At 36.9% G+C, this 21,757-nt stretch overlaps 1 protein-coding gene across 1 annotated transcript; it reads left to right on the forward strand.

Moving 5' to 3' along the window:
* The first annotated feature begins 494 nt into the window (after positions 1-494).
* On the forward strand, positions 495-17,279 carry LOC140232268 (cystine/glutamate transporter-like). Its single transcript, XM_072312401.1, has 11 exons — positions 495-975; positions 2,149-2,274; positions 3,710-3,809; positions 4,643-4,687; positions 5,049-5,172; positions 8,808-8,911; positions 10,326-10,422; positions 11,723-11,875; positions 12,847-13,024; positions 15,715-15,801; positions 16,171-17,279. The coding sequence occupies exons 1-11, from the start codon at positions 495-497 to the stop codon at positions 17,277-17,279; spliced, it is 2,604 nt and encodes an 867-aa protein (XP_072168502.1).
* The last annotated feature ends 4,478 nt before the right edge of the window (positions 17,280-21,757 follow it).

Raw genomic sequence — 21,757 nt, forward strand, 5'->3', positions numbered from 1 at the left:
TTGCAATTGATGAAGAATATGTGTCGCAAAGTTGTAAATACTGTACACTGTCTTCTATAAGTTGTTTCTTGACCGTTGTGGAGTATTCATCGTTCTTTATTGCGTTAAATATTAACGCACAGAACGTACGACACCCACCCACACACACACACACACACACACACACACACACACACACACACACACACAACACACACACAAACACACGTACACATTTCAGTAAAAAAAGGGGCGGGTATTTAAACAAGTACCCCCCCCCCCCAAAAAAAAAAAAAAAAAAATGTCCTGTGACATTTGAGGGTTTCGAATTTAAGGGTGGGTGCGGGTATAGGGACCCTTTCATCCAATCACCCAAAAGCACTACCCTCGTCACTGGACCTCTGGATATACTAGATACCCGAGCCGTTGAATAAAGCGTGAAATATCTCAGACTCGTTACATCATTCAGACTACAGACCAGAAGACGCTACAAAGATCTGAGCATTATTACTAAAATGGCACATCATCGATCCAAAAGAAGTGAGACTAGAGAGGAAAAATCAGCGCTGAATCTTTCAGAAGATTATTCTGTCCGTTTGTCTCGTCAAGTCACGTTACTTGACAGCATAGCTTTCATAGTTGGAGCAGTGATAGGATCGGGAATCTTCATTTCTCCTACCGGCGTCCTAGCCAACACAGGAGGAATAGGATGGGCTCTACTCATCTGGGTGTTCTGTGGGATTATATCCATGCTCGGCGCTCTAACTAACGCCGAGCTTGGGACGACCTTTCCCGTTTCCGGCGGAGATTTCTCATTTATCCTTGAAGCCTACGGTGAAATTCCTGCTTTTCTCACTGCTGTCAACCGTTTTATAGTGAGAAGCGCAGGTATGGCCATTCTTAGCCTGACATTCGCTGCCAACGTTCTCCTGATATTTTATCCTGACTGCCCGGTCCCTGAGACATTAACACAACTTGTAGCCATTGCCATGATGGGTACGTACAGACCTACAAGCCACGGACATTATTATTTCAGTGTGAATTGACACAGTATGCATACTCGACGTGACGATCTTGTACCATCTTTTACGTTTCATTATTAAAAGTTAAAAAATCTAAGTACATGGTGCAAATACTATTGATGTTGCCAGTGTACTTGATACCGTATGATACAAAGATTTATATAAAATAGTTAGGACTAATAACGGTTAGTGCAAGTAAATACACGTACAAGTGTGTATATGGGGGTGGGGGTGAGTGTTCTATTTCAATCCATCATTCAGTATGAAAATCAATTCACATTTTGATGATTGTAAACATTGCCTAAAACAGAATAAGAATCTTATTATCTTCTTTTTTCCAAACCATTTAAACCTCTTTAGTTTTAACACTGTTCTTTCGTTGTTCTATATATCTACTGTATAAGTTTCAAAAACTTCGTTTTCAAAAACCAGTTAATCAATTCGACCAAGCAGTGGTGGCAATTTTAGATGCAGATGGGATTATCGAAGAACAAGCAAAAGGTTATTCTTTTACAATACAGTATGTATCAAACTTAAATTATCTTCCGTCAAGACGCAAATTGATTCTTTACACATATTTCTTACTGCATATTTATGAAAAAGGTTGTAATTTAGAACTGTCTATGATAATATAATAATGACCACAGGAAGAGGGAATCAGCCAGAAGTATTGTACTTATTCACATTCAGTGTCTTTATTACCAATTACGCTTCCGACAGTGTTACCTATCTGTCGCAGGGTTTGTAAAATTTAACATAGTAGAAATCAGTCTAATTGATTTTAAACCGAAGTAGTTTAGTACAAATGTCAATATATTGTTGGAGAGCATATTGATTCATTTTATGGCGATTCGTTTTGCTAATTCGATAGAATTGCATGGTTACGCTCTGTGATGTTGAACTTCAAAATCACATACGAATTTCGGTCAAAATTTCGTCAAAAGTTTGGCAATATCACGCTACGTCCATCTGGTTCCTTCATCCCGTTATGTCCGTTGCAACTATACCAAATGACACAGTGCTAATCACGTTCTTGGCAAATCATTTTTTTTTCTTGGTATAACATATAGGCCCTACCATTTGTTTTCTCTCTCTGGCGATTATTCTACCAATTCTGCTTAAATTTCTTTCTTTTTTTTTTCGTTAGGGGGAGTGGTGTTTGCAAACAGCGTCAGTGTACCTGGAAGTCGCTTTATAAACGTTCTGATGATGATCGCAAAACTCTCGGCTTTGGCAGCGATCATCATTGCAGGCATGATTAAACTTGCCCAAGGTAATTCTTTTGGGTGCACGTCACGAGACCGAGACCCACGACTCATATAGCCCACGAGTTTTATACAGCTCACAAGTCACACCGCCCACTACTTAAACAAACCACGAGTTCGACAAAGCCCATACCCCGGTAGGGCAAGAGTTCGACATCAGCCCACGAGTCACACAGCCATTAATTTGACACTAGACAAATATAGCCCATGAGTTCGACACTACGCAAAAAGGCTTCACGAGACTGACACTCGGCGAACACAGCCCACGGGACCGACATTACGCAAAAGAGGTTCGCTCAAAAGACCGACATCAAAAAAAAAAAAAAAAAAAAAAAAAAAAAAAAGCCCACGAGACCAAAAGGATAAACGAGTACGTATCGATCTCGTAAGCGTGGGCCTTCAAGTCTTTGCCTAGTGTCAGTGTCGGACGTGGTCCTGTTTTGCGTACGTAGTCTAAATTGCGTAGTGTCGAACTAATGGGCAACATAACTCGTTGGCTGTATGACTCATGGACCTACTTTCATTGTCGGTTGTCGTGGGTCGTATGACTTATGGGTCTTGGTCTCGTGGGATGGCCCCATTTTTTACGCTTCGTCTTCACATCAGTTAAACAACAAAAAAGCATGAAATAGATGTGATTAAAAGGATAACGAGAGTTTTTACTGCTGTTAATCCTCGTTGATAGCAGCATCACTCGTTCGCGGTAGACGTCACGACCAAGAATATGGCTCATCATTGTAAGTTCATCTATCAAAATCGACATAAGCGACTTGAATTGTTTTAATGATAGTTATTGACACTACTGTCGTCTCTCCTTTTGAAACGACTTCATAATTTTGATCAGTAGCTGTAGTCGTTGTCTTTCATGACATAAGATGATATTCTATGAAGTTGATAAGAGGGGCTATGATAATCCATGCCAGGCCAGTAGCTGCAGATGGATATTCTGGTAGTTCTAAAGACCCCAATATTTTTTTTTATTCTAACTTTAGTAGACATACCTTCCCCCATAACCGTACTCAGACAATGGGGAATCATTGATTGAACAAATTCAAATATTTTACTCAAAGGTACGGTCCACATCTTAGAATTTCAATCCTGAAAATGCAAGAGCTCCTTCACGCCCCTGCTTTCTCGCTGTCGTCAAACTCGGATATTAGATTACCAAATGGTTTAAACAGTGGATAAGAAATCACGCAACGAGTTAGGGTGGTTTTTTTTTTTTTTTTTTTGTTAAGGTATCAACTTATCACGTCACTTTTTTGCTTGGAAGTTTTCGCATATTTCACTAAATAATTATGTGCATCAGATCGTTTCACTTGATGAACTCACGACTAGGACTGACTGTTAGCAACGTAGAATTTCGTCTTTCTTCTTCTTTATCTATTTCATAAAATCACAATCTCACCGTAAAGTAATCTTTCTTCTTTTTTTTCATTTCAGGCAACACAGGCAATTTTCAAAATGCATTCGACCCGTCCGAATTCAACTTTAAATCGCTTCCGCTTGCAATATACTCCGGAATGTACGCCTATACTGGCTGGTATGTTCAATAAAGTACAATATTGCGTGCTAAGTGATACAAGCTGTAGGGGCGGATCCAGGAATTCCGTAAAGAGGGGCGCGTTTACAAAATTAAAGGGGGCGCACGCACCCCTCCCCCATTTTTTCTTTTTATTTCTTTTGTTCAACAAAAAATAAAGGGGGGGGGGGGCGTGCGCCGGTTGCGGTCTTCCCTGGATCCGCTTCTGAGCTGTGCTTTTGATTTAGGCTCCCCACTTTGTCTCTTATGATTACTACTCATCTACCATTTGCTGCAAATGTACACGTTTTTAGCTTTGCGTTTCGATTATTTTTTTGTACACTGTACATACACTTAAAAAAAAAAAGTGTTACTGTGTAGTTGTAATCATTGCAACTTGATTATGTTTGTTTCGTGTTCCTGTGAACAAAGAGAAAAAAAAACATTCAAAGCATTAGAATATTTTAAAAGATTTTATTAAGATATTGCGCCAATATTGAGACATTTCAAGTGAACTGCGATCGCACTACGGACATGAAACAATAAATTGTGAATCTTATCAAGTTTTACTTTGATTGTATCTTGCAGTTGATGGTACAAAATATTAGTATTATATAGATTTTTCTTATAAATTCCTTAAAATGTCTCTAACATATGTATATTACACATATAGTTAGTATGAATTTCAAACTGGCTTCCTGCCTATGAAAGACGGCAAAGAAACAAAAGTGAATAAAGTCTAAAGACAGCCTTAAAAGTGTGCTTTTGATATAATCGCTATAATGCGATTCTTGTCAACAACTCTGCCTGAGATAGTACTTTACTGTCTACATTTCCTTGTTTTATCCTCATAGGAATTTTCTGGTTCAATTGACTGAGGAAATTATAAATCCTTCAAGGTAATTAACCTTAACCTAATATATCATATGATCAGTAACCTTGGTTTTAGGTGAATCATGAAATAGGACAGATAGTTTGCTTTATTCAGTGTCATCTATTTCTCCAACAATGATGCTTAGAATTAACAGTCAAGAAAATTAAGAAAGAGATTTGTTTGTTATTATCATTATCATCATTATTGTAATTAGTATCATCATCATAATCATTATCATCAAACTTGAACACGTCAATCTTGTCAAACATGTTTGTACAATAAAATGAAAATTCAGAGCACTCGTTGAGCCGGTATCGCAATAAGTTCAATGTTCTATTTGGTATGCTATGCATTGCGACGTTTGTTTTGGTTCTTGATTTTCACAGAACGATCCCAAAAGCTGTCTTTATATCTTTGACGATAGTAACGACTGTATACTTGCTGGTGAATATCGCTTACTTTACGGTTTTGTCTGCTGAAGAAGTTTTATCTTCCATTTCAGTATCTCAGGTACGTGCATATTTTGAGTGTTTTCATGCCACTATAATCCGACAGCGCATTACAATCCAAATTTTAGTTTAATCGGATGAATTGTGATCTGAGTTTAACTTTAAAAGATAATTCTAATAAGATATTTTAAGTGTAGCTCTTCACCTCTGTTCCTTTATATTTCAAATACGTTCTTCTCTTATGATGATGTGAATTATGGGTATTATGTTTTGTGATACATGTGTTGTTTTCATTGCAACTGATTGACAAATTGCCCTACATCGACGTAAATAAGCACTGAATTGATCAGTGTTTTAGTAGTAGCCATGATAAAAAAATTATCATGGGTACTACTAAAACACTGATCAATTCAGTGTTTATTTGCGTCGATGTAGGGCAATTTGTCACTCAGTTGCAGTGAAAACATCTCGACGGAAGAATTTCATGAATTTGAATGTGTTGTTTTTTGCTGTATCTAGTCGATATACGTACTCAATGAAAAACAACCAAGAGCCTGATTGTTTTTAAAATCCTGTTTGAGATGAAATTCATTTTAAGTAGAGTTTGTAAGCGAGGCCGTGGAGGTGTGGCATTTTATGTGAAGAATGATTTGAAATTTGAAATGATAACCCAGTTGAATTATATGTCTGATTCCATTTAAAGTATTTTCATCGATATAAGTATGCCAGACGGTAAGACTGTGTAAATAGGAGACATTTATAAGCCACCAAACTGTAATCATTCTGATTTTATGTCAATCCTTGAAATTATTTTAGATTCGCCCTATCTTCACAACAAACACAGTTATATAATGGGTGATTTTAATTTAGACTTACTCGATTATGGAAAGCCACAAACACGTGATTTTCAACATACGTGTATCATGGTATCATCCTTTTTCACTCCTTGTATTACCAAGCCAACAAGATTATATGGAGCCTCCGCAACACTGATTGATAATGTATTCTCAAACAATCACACACATGTCAGGGGCGGATCCAGGGAGGACCGCAACCGGCGCGTGACCCCCCCCCCCCCTTATTTTTTGTTGAAACAAAAGAAATAAAAAGAAAAAAATGGGGGAGGGGTGCGTGCGCCCCCCCCCCTTTAATTTTGTAAACACGCCCCCTCTTTACGGAATTCCTGGATCCGCCCCTGCATGTTAATCAATGCATTGTTGTAACAGACATATCAGATCATTTTCCCATTAAAGTTTCTTCCAATCCTGCTATACCTGAATCACAGAAACAATAGATGTGTAATAATCTATCGCAAACACGAATATTCTCTGATTATAACATCCACTGTTTAAACATAGTTTATCCGCAATTGACTGGAATGAAGTTTTTGATTCCACTGATCAGAACGATGCAGAGGTTTTAGACATTGTCAATTCCCTATACCCCAAGAAGAGTGCAGGTCACCATGGTTTTCTGATCATCTTACAAAATGTATTATAAATGAAATACTTTCACCATTAGTCCACGTTTTGAATCTGTCTTTACTTACTGGCACTGTGCCCACTCAAATCAAAATTGTCAAAGTTTTACCAATTTATAAGAAAGGTAGAGAGGATGAGTTGGGAAATTGTCGACCAATATCTTTACTGTCTTCTTTTTCTGAAATACTTGAGAGGTGGTTTATAATTGTTTACTTAAATTCTCGATGAATGTGACATTTTAGCTGATAATCAATTTGGGTTCCGGAAAAAACATGCAACCACCCATGCTATGTTATTACTTGTTGAGAAAGTTGCGAATGCTACAGACTCAAAGTCCTTAGTCGCATACAGTCGGTCTGTTTCTGGACTACTCCAAGGCCTTTGACACAATGGACCACGAAATACTTTTGTACAAATCAAATCATTCATACGGTATTCGTGGAAAGGCCTTGTAGTGGTTGAGAAGTTATCTTACCGGAAGAACTCAGTTTGTACCTTACTGTGAATATCCATGACTCTGAAATAAACTCGATTTGCTGTGGCGTTCCACAGGGCTCCCTGTTAGGTCCTCTTTTATTCATTCTTTACATCAATGACTCGCAACTCATCCTCTCTGCTGTCTTTTCTTCTGTTTCCTGATGACACAAGTCTTTTTTATTCTCACTCAGATCCTTATGTGTTGCTTGATACCATGAATAACGAGCTGCAGTTGATATTTTAATGGATTCAGGCAAATAAATTATCGCTCAATATAAATAAGACTAATGATATGGTTTTCAGTAATACAATAAAGTTTCTTCCAGGTTCAGTATTAATGAATAGATTGCAGTTAAATCAAGTAGATTCAACAAAAATGTTAGGTATTTATATTGATAACAATCTTTCTAGGAAGGTTTATGTTGATTATTCATGTATGTTATTGTGTAAAAACGTTGGAGTTATTCACAAATTGAGATACCTCTTCCCAAAACTAATATTGCATTCTCTTTATTCAACCCTATTATTACCTTACTTAAATTACGGAATATTGGCCTGGGGGAATTGCTCAAAGACTAAAATTGATTCGTTATTTTTGATACAGAAAAAGGCCTTGCGAATTATAAATCGTGCACATTTTTTTGGATCATGCAAATGAATTGTTTGTTTCCAGTAAATTACTAAAAGTATTTGATTGTATTTGTATCACGTTAGAATTTTTATGTATAAGTTGAGCATTTGCGATCTTCCTAGTCTATTTTCCTCAATTTTTGTTGAAAACAGTGAAATCCATAATTACCCTACAAGACACAGTGGATCATATCACCACCTCCCCCCCCCCCCCCCCCCCCGTTCGTACAGTTTTAGCCCTTAAGACAATTACTTCTACCGGCCCTTCTTTCTGGAATGAGTTAGATTTTGTTCGGTTTCAATCAACTTCTCTGAGTTCCTTTAAGCAAAATCTAAAAGCCATCTTCTTTTTAGTCGTGTGTTTAATTACTTGCCGTGATCTTTTGATATATATGTGCTTATTCGCAATGATGCCTTGCTCTGGTGACTGCATTTGCTTGACCAATATTGCAACTTTATGTAGCACTGAAACCTTGAGTTTTATTATGAACATTATAAACTATTTTGTACATTCCGTAGATTTTTCATCATAATCTCGACATATTGAATTTCGCAAGTGTTTCGTCATTTTCGTAATTAGTATGTTGTACTAAACGCTTATATTATTACTTAGGAACCAACATCCTACAAGCATTGCTTTTTAGTAGCTTCCTCATATTTACACATCATTCTAATTCATATGTCCTTATACATTTGTGAAATTATGTCTAAAATTGACTACCAGTATTGTGTTAAACATTTTAATTCGAAATCAAATGGCATATGAAACCGAATATGTAACGTGGAATATGGAACATTAATTAAAGAAAAATGACTGGAAACAGACGAAAAATTTAATAAATACGCGGTAGGATGAAAATGCCGCCATTAATTTGTGATGATGCCGAAATTAGAATAATATTTCTGCAGTCTGCAATTCATTTCTTTATCTATCTATTTACCCCTTTTCGTGAGAGACAGGGCTTATATCAGACAAAACTTCGCCTACGTATCATGGTGTTTGTCCTCATTAGTATTGTTTCCTCTTGCAACATTATCTATATCAAATTATTCAGTGTTACTTGGTCTCCCTCTATTTTGTTTTTCTTGTTCGTTATTATTGCACAAGGAATTTGGTCAACGTGTTTTTGGAAGTTTCGCGTGGACAATGGGCTTGGGCGTGGCTCTATCTTGCCTTGGTACTACAAATGGTACAATATTCTCCGTTTCAAGGTAATTCTTGATTGTATTGGATTTGATTTGATTTGATTTGATTTGATTTGATTTGATTTGATTTGATTTGATTTGATTTGATTTATTGGTTTCTGCATTATATAATTGCACATGCAGATACACATATTACATATGCATACCGGGTGTCCCCCATAAAAGCGGAACGGTGGATTTTCAGTACCATGCGTTCTGAAAATGATATATTCTATGACATCATTGTAGAAAGAGCATCTTCCGCAAAAGACGATGATTCCAATATTGTTGAATTTGGTGCAGAACTCGCTATTCTACACCCGATTCTGTAAATGCAGTCATTTTCAAATTTTGCTGGATTTTTACGACGTATAGGGAAGAATTTGGGTGCGGCACGCGTTCCATTATACGGTGTATACATCGTGTAAACCCGTTAATCCATATCAACAAAAGATGCATTGGGCGCGGGCCAGGAAAAACAGTGTGTGTGTGTGTGTGTGTGTGTGTGTGTGTGTGTCTGTCTGTCTGTCTGTGTCTGTGTCTGTGTTCGTGTATGTGTGTGCGGGCCCAATTTGAAAGCTGGTATTGTCTTCTGCGGAAGATGCTCTTTCTTATAACGTCCAAAAAATAATCTATATTGCTTGTAGAACGCAAGGTACTGAAAATCCACCGTTCCGCTTTTTGGGGGAACATACATTGTTGATGCCATACATACACATAAACATTAGTTGTTCACAAGATAAGTTTCTTCATTGCCCTTTCAATATACATCAATACAGTTTCATCATTGCCTTTAAAATGTACACCAAAACATCAGCGATGAAATGAATAATACAGAAGGGCTACAGCTTAGAAGCATCGCTTGATTTGTATGCAGCCCTCGTACATAATATTGATTTAGATTGTATGTAAGAAATTGTCATTAATTGAATGTAATACTAGTAGAAGTGAACTTACAATTAAATCTAGAGACTTTCAATCTGTGCTCAGTATAGGTAAAAGAGATATTTCTTCAAAGTCACAGATAATTGTATGGACAATAGAGTCCTGAAAGATATTTTCAGCATTACTGCGCCCAGACTTTTAAGTGTCCTATACCTTGTCAGCTGCGTAGAAGTTTTGCCTTGTTCTTCATATAGATCAGATATATCATATATATATATACATATATGTTTGTGTGTGTGTGTGGGTGTGTGTGTGTGTGTGTGTGTGTGCTTGAAACAATATTCTTGTACGTATATACAATTCGGAGAAAAGATATCTGCACCTCCCCCCCCCCCCCACAAAAAAGAGAAAATGTTTAGCTGTTACCTAGGAGAGTGTTGCTTTATATTCAGATGACATCCGTGCGTGGCCGATAATTTCTTCATTTCATATGAATCTGAAAAGTTTTCAGAAATATTTCATTCTTGTTCTTCATTCTGTTTTGGATCAATGATAGATTTCTATTGGTTGCATCTCGGGAAGGAATGATGCCTTCTCTTGCCTCTATGATACACGTGGACAGGAAGACACCTTTACCTGCTGCCGTTGTCATGGTGACGAACAATAGCTTTTCTTCCACATCAATGAACTTAGTACATACCTTGTACATGAGGATCACAATGTCCATGTAGCTTATTCCATACAAGGTTAATCTTTAAAGTGGTACGCTTCAACGGACTCATTTGTGCTTGTACAGTGCAGGAGGGGATCCAGGAATTCCGAAAAAAGGGAGGCGCCTTTTACAAAATTAAGGGGGGGGGGGGAGCGTACGACGTACGCACCCTCCATGTGCGCCCCTCCACTTTTTTCTTTTAATTTATTTTGTTTTAACAAAAAATAAAGAGGGGCCGCACCCCCCCCCTTCTTTGATCCGCCACTGCAGTGTCTCGTATATTGTAAACTCAAGACTGATTATGATGAGAGTACTGCCGATTGCCGACTAATAGCTGTACGTGTCACTTTTTTCGTGCTTTGTTGCATTACTATACTGTTATAATTATAATGCAACAACTGTTTAGAGTACATAGAGTGGCGGATGGGGGGGGGGCCGCACCGGGCCGCCCCTTCTTTATTTTCTATCTAAAAATATATAAAAATAGTAAATGGGGGAGGGTGCGTGCGACCCCCCCCCCTCAAATTTTGCAAAGGCGGCTCCCCTTTACGGAATTCCTGGATCGCCCCTGATGTAATATACAAATCATGTTTTCTACTCTGAAAACAAACATGAAACCTCGGTCACAGTTTATGGTTCATAGTATAGTTTTTTCCGTTTTTTTTTTTTTTTTTTTTTGTTGATCAAATAGGCATTTTCGGCTTTCCTTATGTAGTATGTGTAAGTCACCTGGTCTTAACTTATATCTGTTCTCCGTTTCTCTTTCACAAACACTTATAATTCGGAGCTTACAGCTAATAAACAAGCTTGCTTTCATGTAGGTCCAGTCATATTTCTCTTTTGTAAAACCCAACCGAGATTTCAACGAGTTGTCATTGTAATTATCATGTATATCATGTATGCATACTGCAGTATTTTTCGTTTTGTATATTATTGACAAGGAACAAGAATTTGTGCTTTCATTTTGATGTAATTAGAAGCATGAAATAAATCAAATTGAATTGAATTGAAACTGAATTTATTGCAGTGATGATAGCGATGATTATTAATCGGTGATAACACAACACACAGCACGCGTCGTGGAAGGGATGTGCACTTATTTAGAATAGAATCAAATCAAATTATCTTCTTATTTCTTTATTGCCCTTAGGTAAAATAATGAATTTCGTAAATCATAGAATTATAACAATTATTTCTTGCATATAATGATATTTTTGTTGTTTTTTGTGTGTTTTTATTAGTTGCCTATTGGTATACTAATGGTACTAACAAGCAGTGACGTGTACCGTTTGATCAACTTCTTGAGTACAACTGAATGGATCATGAATGGTATGACGTGTTCTATTGTCCCCTATATGAGATGGAAGCGTCCAGAACTAGAGCGACCATTTAAGGTGTGTTCTATGATTAAACCCTTCACGCTACATTCTATCTATTTTGCAGGTTGGTAAATGATATAAAGAATATGTGCAATTCATTGTTTTATGTCTATCATAAACCTGCACCCTTAAGTGTAAGAGTTCGTGAGCTCATGCCGTATAGGCCTAAATAAAGCGGATTTGCCGAAATTGTTTAGCTAAACTATTTTTTTAAACCACTTTAATCATTGTATAGTGTGCGAATCATCTTTCATTGCCTTTCCAGTCATCACCACGTATGTACTAATTATAAATATTGTTTTCTGCACTATTTAGGATCCTTTTTGTAAATTGTTTAAAGTATCGAAAGGTTTTGTAATGATTCAATTTCAACTTCATATTCAAATTTCATATTCATATTTGCATATTTCTCACAAATAGCACCAGTCATCACCACTTATGTACTAATTATGAATATTGTTTTCTGCACGATTTAGGATCCTTTTTGTGAATTTTTAAAGTGTTGAAAGGTTTTGTAATGATTCAATTTCAACTTCATACTCAAATTTCATATTCATATTTTCATATTTCTCACAAATAGCACAAAAAAGTCTAATTATACCATACGAAAATTATACAAAGCATAGATTAGATGAAACTTCACCGGAATGTAAAAAAGTTTGTCTTGGTTTAAACACAAAAGGCTGTACACATGAGTTGAGCAAGTTCATAATGTGAGAAGTATGATGAGGCCTGATTAAAAGCAAGCTTAAATACAGCCGCAGGTCCCGTGATAAATCAGATTAGGGGAATTATGAAATACAAATATTCCAGACCATACTATGATTATTTGTTAGGGGAACCAATTAAAAGAAAAATCCGATCAAATAAATGTCACTTGAACAAGATACCAAATAATGCTCCTTAAAAAGGCGTAATTTTGACAACAAGATGTACAAGTATGTGTTATTAACCTATTAAAGACAGTATCTGACATTCTCCTGCAGGTGCCTCTGGTGATCCCTGTTGTATTCTTCCTGTTCTGCGTGTTCATCGTCGTCATGTCTCTCTACAGCAGTCCAGTGGATTGTGGGATAGGTCTGGCAATCTTCTTTGGTGGAATACCTGTCTATTACATCTTTGTCTGGTGGGAAAACAAACCAGTCTGGTTCAACCAAGGCATGGGTAAGTGAATCTTTTTTTTTTTTTTTTTTGGGGGGGGGGGGGGTTGTTCCTTAGGCGATTTCTTTGTGTGTGTGTGTGTGTGTGTGTGTGTGTGTTGATATACGCAATACAATGCCAAAAATATGCAACTCTACACTTTATGAGTAAAACAAAATGCACAACATGAATAATAGAATAGTTTGTAAATGATAATGAAGATTAATCATATCTTCAATATTGGTCTATATCCTTCATATGCATACATTTCAGGAACAGCCTCATTACGGTAATGATATAGTGTTTCTTCCACGGCGGCTGAAAGGTATAAATGTACAAGTAAAAAAAAAGGAATGTATTTGGAGAGTGTAAAATGATGATAAACATTGTTATTCCATTATATGTTTACCTACTTGCATGATATCACCATTTTTATGGAGGGGGCCAGTGTCATATAAAGACGTAACATTAAATTCATCAATCAAATACTTAAAAAACCAACAAAAACAGTTTGTGTAGTATAAAAACAATACAAACATTATATATATATATATATATATATATATATACACACATATGTACACGTGCATGCTTTCCACAATATATCATAAACTATGAGTAGCAAAACTTCTACATCATGTCTACATATTGTCACTAATTTTGCTTTTTATAAGCAGTGTCCAGATAAGAACAACACATATTTCAAATAACTAGGAATAAGCCACATAAATTCAATTCAATTTCAAATTTCAATATCAATATATTTTCATATTTCTCAGTGAAAAAGCTGCATCAATTATTACAAAATTATATAATACATGATATTCAGCTAATAGGCATAATAGTATATTGCAACAAATAGAACATAGTGGTCGGTTTATGAAAGTTGGAATCTGAGAATAAATGCTAAAAGAATTACGATGGAACTTACTTAGAAGCAAGCTTGTCGAGCGTAGCTTTATGGTATTAAAATCGAGTGTAAAGATTTAATACATAATTTTCCATTTGCAGATGAAACAAAAAACCAGCATATAGCGCTTGAAAATAGTTCTAAAATGTGAGTTAGGGATAGAAACAACCACTGTATAAAAAAATGAATCCATGTTGTCGATGTTGAGTATTGTTGAATACACAAAATGTGAACAATAATTACAACAAAAATGTTTCCGGACTGAACCGTTTACAGTTATGGTTTATTGAGAACAAATACTGATATATCTTTGTAGTTTATTAGGCTTTATTGCGAACATTTTATATGGTAGGATGTTTTGTGATACAACAGACCTACACAATAATACGCATCAATTGTGATATCTTGAACATTTATAAAATCACCGCTTCCAGAGGTAAACAAGACCTTTAAAGGGAATGGCGAGTACCTGATCAGTGGGAATCAGTGGGAATGCTGGGGGATGATTGTTCCAATTCTTGAGGGATTCATTTAAGAGTACATTATATATATCTATTGCTGTGTGAAAATTATTTGCTTCAGAATGATCTCAGAAAAAATACCAATGCTCGGGGTTGTAGCAAATTCTTCCCTAATGCCTGTTTCGGGGTCACATAAGCCACATGCTGCTAGAGAATGACTAGCTGTTATTATAGCAAAATTGACAATGATACAATGTAAAATGACAATAATACGGTTTAGACAATTAGAAAACTATACATTTTGTGTCCTCAGGAGAGACGGGGGAGTTTTGGGAAGAGAACACGTGCACCAGCAAATCGAAAAAAAAAAAGAAATAAAAGAAATAGCTGTTACCGGTCCTCGATGTCTTTAGAGAAGGAAGGGTTAAGAACACTGTAGCAGAAATTGGGAGCGCAAACAGTTGGACAACAACCATACAGTACAGTACAGTGGGACAGTCTTGAATAAAATAGAAAATAGTTTCGATTAGCTTACATGATGTATAGCTCTCAGTAAATAATGTATATAATTTACATTTAAAAGATGACAATGATAAACAACCGATGAGTTTTGCGGGGAGATTGTTCCAATATTTCGACCCTGCATACAGTCATAATCATTTCTTCTCAAAAATCCCGTGAGTAGGTCCTACGTGGAAGGTGATAAGCGTCTCGTTGACGGGTGGGATAATCATTAACTGAGTAGTTCGTTTTGAACATGTGCAGAAAAACATTAAGAAGATCATTCGTAAAATTTTTATACATAACAACGCCTAAATTGCAACTGATTGACAAATTGCCCTATATCGACGTAAATAAGCACTGAATTGATCAGTGTGTTAGTAGTAGCCATGATTAAAAAAAAAAAAAATCATTGGCGTGTATACACGAGCAGGATTCGAACCTACAACCTCCTGATCTCTGGACAGGCGGCATTTCCACTCACCGAGCTTCCGCCCAAAAGCAAGTGTTGGTTGGTATAAGAGAAAAGAAAATGTGGTCTTCGGAGTCTAGAGTATTGAAAAACTAATACGTCTCAAAAAGAGCTTACTCTTTAATTTAGGAGTTGCAGTCAAGAAAACTTTTCAGAAAGGCTATACCGAGGAATAATGTTGCTACTAAAGTATCCATTATAGTGAAACCTGCGCTCTCATTAGCTGTATATATAATGTTATTAGCAGTATTGTGTTGTTCGGTGTGATAAGATTTTATGGCTCGCGATCATATTTGAACTTTGACGAGTAACCTCTTTTACGTGTGACTACGATAAGAAAATTCGTTATTTGTGTGTGTTTCAATTTCAGATCGGGTGACGATTTTCTTTCAGCAGCTCCTCTACGTCGTGCCTCCTGAAGAACCCAAATCCAAGATCCGAATTCCCGGCAAAATCCGTGATCCGAATTCGCAATCCGACAAAATTTAAGATATCCCATCACGCCTCTGCCTCGTAGTAAATAGTATGAGTCTATCCTGAATAAAATAGACCGTGTTACTGTTATAAGAACAGCTTGTTTTAACTTAGGTAAACATCGGTAGCAGTGTTCTGTTTAGGGCAGAATTCACGCCGTATCAGTAATCTCCTGTCATGGCAGTACGCAAGGATACCAGTATATATATATATATATATATATATATATATATATATATATATCGCCAATACTACTCCACGGAAACAGCCCTTCTAAAAGTCACTAATGATCTGCTGTTAGCTATAGATAATGGACACGAGGCTGTTCTGATCCTGTTGGACTTCTCTGCAGCGTTCGACACGATCGACCACACCACAATGATACAGCGCTTCCATTGCAGATATGGGTTTGACGGAATGGTCCTGCAGTGGCTCAGTTCTTACCTGGAAGATCGAACGCAGGTTGTAGCTATCAACAATGTGCAGTCTAACCCATTTCCCCTTCCATATGGAGTACCGCAAGGGTCCGTCATGGGACCACTGGACTTCATATTGTACACCGGACCTCTGACTGATGTCATCAATGCTCACCAGGACATTCAGCACATCATGTACGCAGATGACACTCAGTTGTATGTCATCTTAAACTCTAGTGAGGTTGCAAGTGGGATGTCAAAACTAGAACACTGCATATCTTCTGTGAAATCCTGGGCTACTAGAAATCATCTGAAGTTCAATGGTGCCAAGACTGAATTTGTCCATGTTACATCCACATTCCGCAGGTCATCAGAGCTCCCAAAGTTTGAAGTTGATGGGGCTGTTGTCAAGCCATCGGAATGCTCTAAAGACCTTGGGGTTGTAGTGGACGGTAAACTCTGCATGAAACAACACATTCAGAAGATCTGCAGAGCTGCTTCATTCGGCATCCATAGAATAGGGAAACTGCGAAAGTACCTTGACAAAAATTCCACCGAGAGACTGGTCAATGCATTTGTTACTTCGCAGATTGACTATTGTAATAGTCTGTTGATCAACTTGCCTGCATCTCACTTGTCTAAACTCCAGCACATCCAGAACACAGCCGCACGTCTAATCACACGCACGAGAAAGCACGAGCACGTTACTCCTATTCTTCGTTCACTTCACTGGCTTCCTATTCCACAACGTATTCAGTTCAAGATTCTTCTTCTAACCTACAAGGCTTTCAATGGACTCGCACCATCATACATCAAAGAACTCGTCAAGCCCAAGACGCAGACCACTTCCATCCGGCTCCGTTCATCATCATCAATTCACTTACAGCTAGCACCGGGTCCACGTACTAAGACTCGCTACGGTGACCGTGCTTTCTCTGTGTGTGCCCCCAAGCTTTGGAACGATCTCCCAGTGATAATCCGTGACTCTCCTTCTGTTGACACCTTCAAAATCAGACTCAAAACATATCTATTCAATGGACTGTAGTTCGATTCACTGATTCCATGTCATCCAATCTATTTCGTTCAATTACTTATTATAATGTCATGCAATGTAATGTAATATAACGTAATTTAATGTAATATTATGTAATGTAATGTTATATAATTTTATTATGTTTTTCAAAATCCTTATACATGTATTAATTTAAGATTTAAATGTTAAGCGCTTAGAAACTACTGTAATAAGCGCTATATAAATGTACATTATTATTATTATTATTATTATACATGTATATATATATCATTGGGGGTGGGAAAAACACGAAAGTGAAGGTGCAATTGCACCCCACCGAAACAACAGTAGATATGTAATGTACTCTTAAAATGAATCCCACAAGGATTGGAAAAATCATCCTCCAGCATTCCCACTGATTCCCACTGATCAGTTACTAGCCATCCCCTTTAACTTGTTAACCAAACTTGGCAGGTTGCATTCCTAGGATGCCTAGCCGAATCTCAGGATCCAAATTTGTGCCACTGGGCACGATTGGGCACAATTCTCCCTCTGTGTGTGGGGGGGGGGGGGGGGGGAGGGCAAGTAGACCCCCCCCCCCCATTAACGAATTTGTAAGATCTTTTCTGGAACCGGAAGTGATAGAGCTAGGTTAATATTGAGTTATCTATTCAATATAATAATTTATTCATGCAACAGAAACAACATTTCAATTTTCCTAGACTAGTTATTGATAAAAATTCATGCTGTTACACTCATTTACGTTATATCTTAAGTTCAATATCTAAAAGTGTCGGAATATCTATCAACTGAAGTTTATTTTACCTTTAAGCACTATGCTTTTGTTGTTTAGTACCATGGTAATACCATATATATCTTATTGTAATATTGGTTGGGCGAATTGTGGTAAAACCTAATTTAATCCGATTTGCCATATGCTTTTCCAAAGGCCGTAATCAACTTCAAGCCTCAGCTGAAAATGACGGTCTCCTACATTTTGTTTGTAATAATTCGATTGAATAATCAATGATTTTCCATTTGTTTTTGTATGATCATAACTCACCTACACTATATCTTATCATTGGTACATTACATGTGATTATAATTTCATATTCATTTTGTGTTGGATATCATATGATTAGTATTGGGAAATTGTTTGTTATGTTGTGTTTACTTTGTGAAAAACTGCAGAAATGAAATAAAATCAAATACATAAATATAATTAGTAAGAATGTTCATGTCTGTATAGTTCCACGTGTGCTCATCGCAGATCCAGAGGTTGTCTCCTTTGAAGCCGGGGTGGGGGAAGTCCAAAATGGGGCCTAAATTGTGTATTTCATCCTCTCCTTGAGACCGCAATGTCAAATTTTCACCAAACTTCTCAGGTATAATCACTTTAGTGATAGAATTATACTTGTATCAATATACACCATTCCCCACTTGGGGGACCCCCGGAGCGACACGACCGGGGGGAGGGGCAGACAAAACCCTCAAATTAAGGAGTCTTACAAAGCTCCTTCTCTCAAACCATAAGTGACAAGCTAAGGTGGTTTAATTTAGATTCTTAAATCTAGTTTAGGTTTTTTAAATGGAAGATTAAGGGGAATGAGCCAGTGGGGGGGGGGGAACCGAATTGTGGCCAGTCTTCATATTTTTATCTTCTTCTTGAAAATGTATGGTCAGATTTTTGCAAATTTGGCAGGGATTATTGTCAGGGTGATAGAATATGTAGGCACCACCCCCCTCCTGGTGGCTCCAAGGACCACAATGCCTCCACCCAAATTTAAGAAATCTTCACGAATCTTCTATCTAGAACCAGAAGAGGTAAGGTAAGTGAGTGCTATGAATAAGTAGGCATTTGGGTGACTGTAGTTTATCCTCTGTTCGTGGCAAATCCACGGGTGGGCTGATGGGAGGGGGACTGAAGTGGGGGGGCAACACATTTTCTCCTTCTTGAACATTGTTGAAAGCGAATATCAGAGCCTCACGAGTTCGACATCAAGTAAAATAGGCCCACGAAATAAACAGCCCATGAGTTCGACAATAGGCAAATAACGCTCATGAAACCGACACTACGCAAACAAACCTCATGATACCGACACTTGGCAAAGAAGGCCTCGCGAGCCTTTTTTTTTTTTTTTTGCGTGGTGTCGAACTCATGGGCTTTATTTGCCTACTATAGTGTCGAACTCATGGGCTGTATGACTCATGAGCTGTATAACCTGTGGGCTGTATGACTCATGGACCTATTTTCAATGTCGGTCTCGTGGGATGACCCCGTATGTGTGTGTGTGTGTGTTTGCATGTGCTTCTTCAGTGTGCAATATAGATCTATGTGTGTGTGTGTGTGTGTGTGTTTACGTGTGCTTCTTCAGTGTGTAATATAAATGTAGATCTATGTAGATGGTTATCTCTCAGCCCACACGAAGGATTTTTTTTTTTTTAAATTTGTCTTAGGCTTCATCTTCAACGATCTGGTGCTCACATTATACTGAGCAGTGGAAAATGTTCAATGAAAAAGTAAAATGTAATATTCAAGAAAAACGTCAATAGCTGCATTATGATATGTGTCAACTAGTTTCCTGCTTACGGTTCTACGCGCTTAGAAACATCAGTATTAAGCGCTATATAAATGTTGTTCATTATCATTATCATTATTTTGTAAATTGTTGTATATCAAATCTTTATTGAGATGAACCGAGCGGGGTAAAGGTTGCATGTGGGGGTTATTTTTCCTCCCATACGAGGGATCTTGGTTTTAATCTGAAGAGGAACAATCCGTTTTTACTCCTATTTTCATAATTTATCAATATTTGGAAAGAAGTCATTGCAAAAATAAAAAAATTCAAGGTCAGTTTTAAATGGCCAAGTTATTGTACAGTACACTGTAAAAAACCTCCTTCGTGTGGGCTGAGAGATAACAATTTACATAAAGGCTATAGTTCTATATAGCAGTCTACTTCGCCTTCCTTATCTTATCTTACCATTATTTATTTTACAACACACATGAATACAAGATATCAATTTATGGGAGATACCCGTGTTACAGTTCCTTTTTGTGACTGACACGGATGTTTTATTTTCTTCTCTAAACTCCTCCACATTTTTGAACTAATGCTTTGCAGCTCTGTGTTTCAGAAGCGATACGTTTATTTGCTGATAATTTTCTTGAATAAGCAGGTAAAACAGGAAGGTGAAAGTTCTGTTGTATAGGGATAGAAAGGCGTTCATTGTATGTCCGATTGAATAAAAAAGAAATACTATTTCATGATTTAGGGAACAAATGTTGTGTCATCTTTCCCTAATGATTTTGCAAGTGTTTAAATGCCTTCACAGACATACGATTGCTGGTAATACACAATACGTTTAAGCCCATTGCTGTCACTATATATATATATATATATATATATATATATATATATATATATATATATGTATATATACATGATAAACATATATATATATTCATATATATATATATATATGTATATGTATATATACATAATAAACATATATATATATTCATATATATATATATATATATATATATATATATATATATATATATATATTCATAAATTCATATATATACTGAAAGAGAGAAAGAAAAAGAGAGAGAGAGAGAGATTTATGACAGGAAGAGGAGCCAGGCAGTGGACGCATAGCGTCCATTTACCTCAGCGCGTATGGTGTTATTAATACGTACCTTGTATCAATACACTATACCGAGCTTTTCGACTTTTTTAGTTCGTAAATCTTTGGTTATTAACATTACAAATAACAACAAATTTGCAACAACCATTAAAAAGAATAAATCAAAAACATAAAAAAGCAAAAACAGCAACATGACATTAATTAACATGTACTGCACCAGAACAACAGTATGACATAAAATGACATACACGAAGGTGTAAGCAATAAGACAGCAATAATTTGGCATGAATACACATCATCAACTTAGTGGTGATTGCAGTTAAACAATTCAATAAAATGAACATTAAACTTTTTGTTAAAACGATTTCCAAAGCCCTGAAGGAAGTTTGATCTGACATGGACCCACGCTACAAGATTACTTTTAGGTCATGAAATTTAGTGTCAGTGAGAGGGGCGCCGCTATCTTTTTCAAAGTTAGGAGGCCGACTTTATGGGAGCAGGGACTTCGGTTCGTTTTCAATGATGAACGAGGAGCGGGGAGCTCGGAGGGGGGCAATCGCTGCCACTTGCCTACCAAAATAAGCTGACAAGAGAAAAACATTTTAAAACCATTTTCTGGTTTCATGGGATTAATCGACTGACAAGCAAAAGAAAAAAAAAGGAAAAAAAAAGGAAAAAAAGAAAGAAATCGTACAAAAACGCACCCCCCCCCCCCACCGTAGCGCTGGCCCTGGTGAGTATCGCAGAAAATAATACCAGGGTACAAGAGTCCCTGCTATACCACGTGATCAGAAAGAATGGTAATAAAAGCTATACAGGCCTACCACAGTCTACTTGCCCTTCCTTATCATATCAAA

Source organism: Diadema setosum, chromosome 8 (genome assembly GCF_964275005.1).
Source record: "Diadema setosum chromosome 8, eeDiaSeto1, whole genome shotgun sequence".
Taxonomy (NCBI): Eukaryota; Metazoa; Echinodermata; class Echinoidea; order Diadematoida; family Diadematidae; genus Diadema; species Diadema setosum.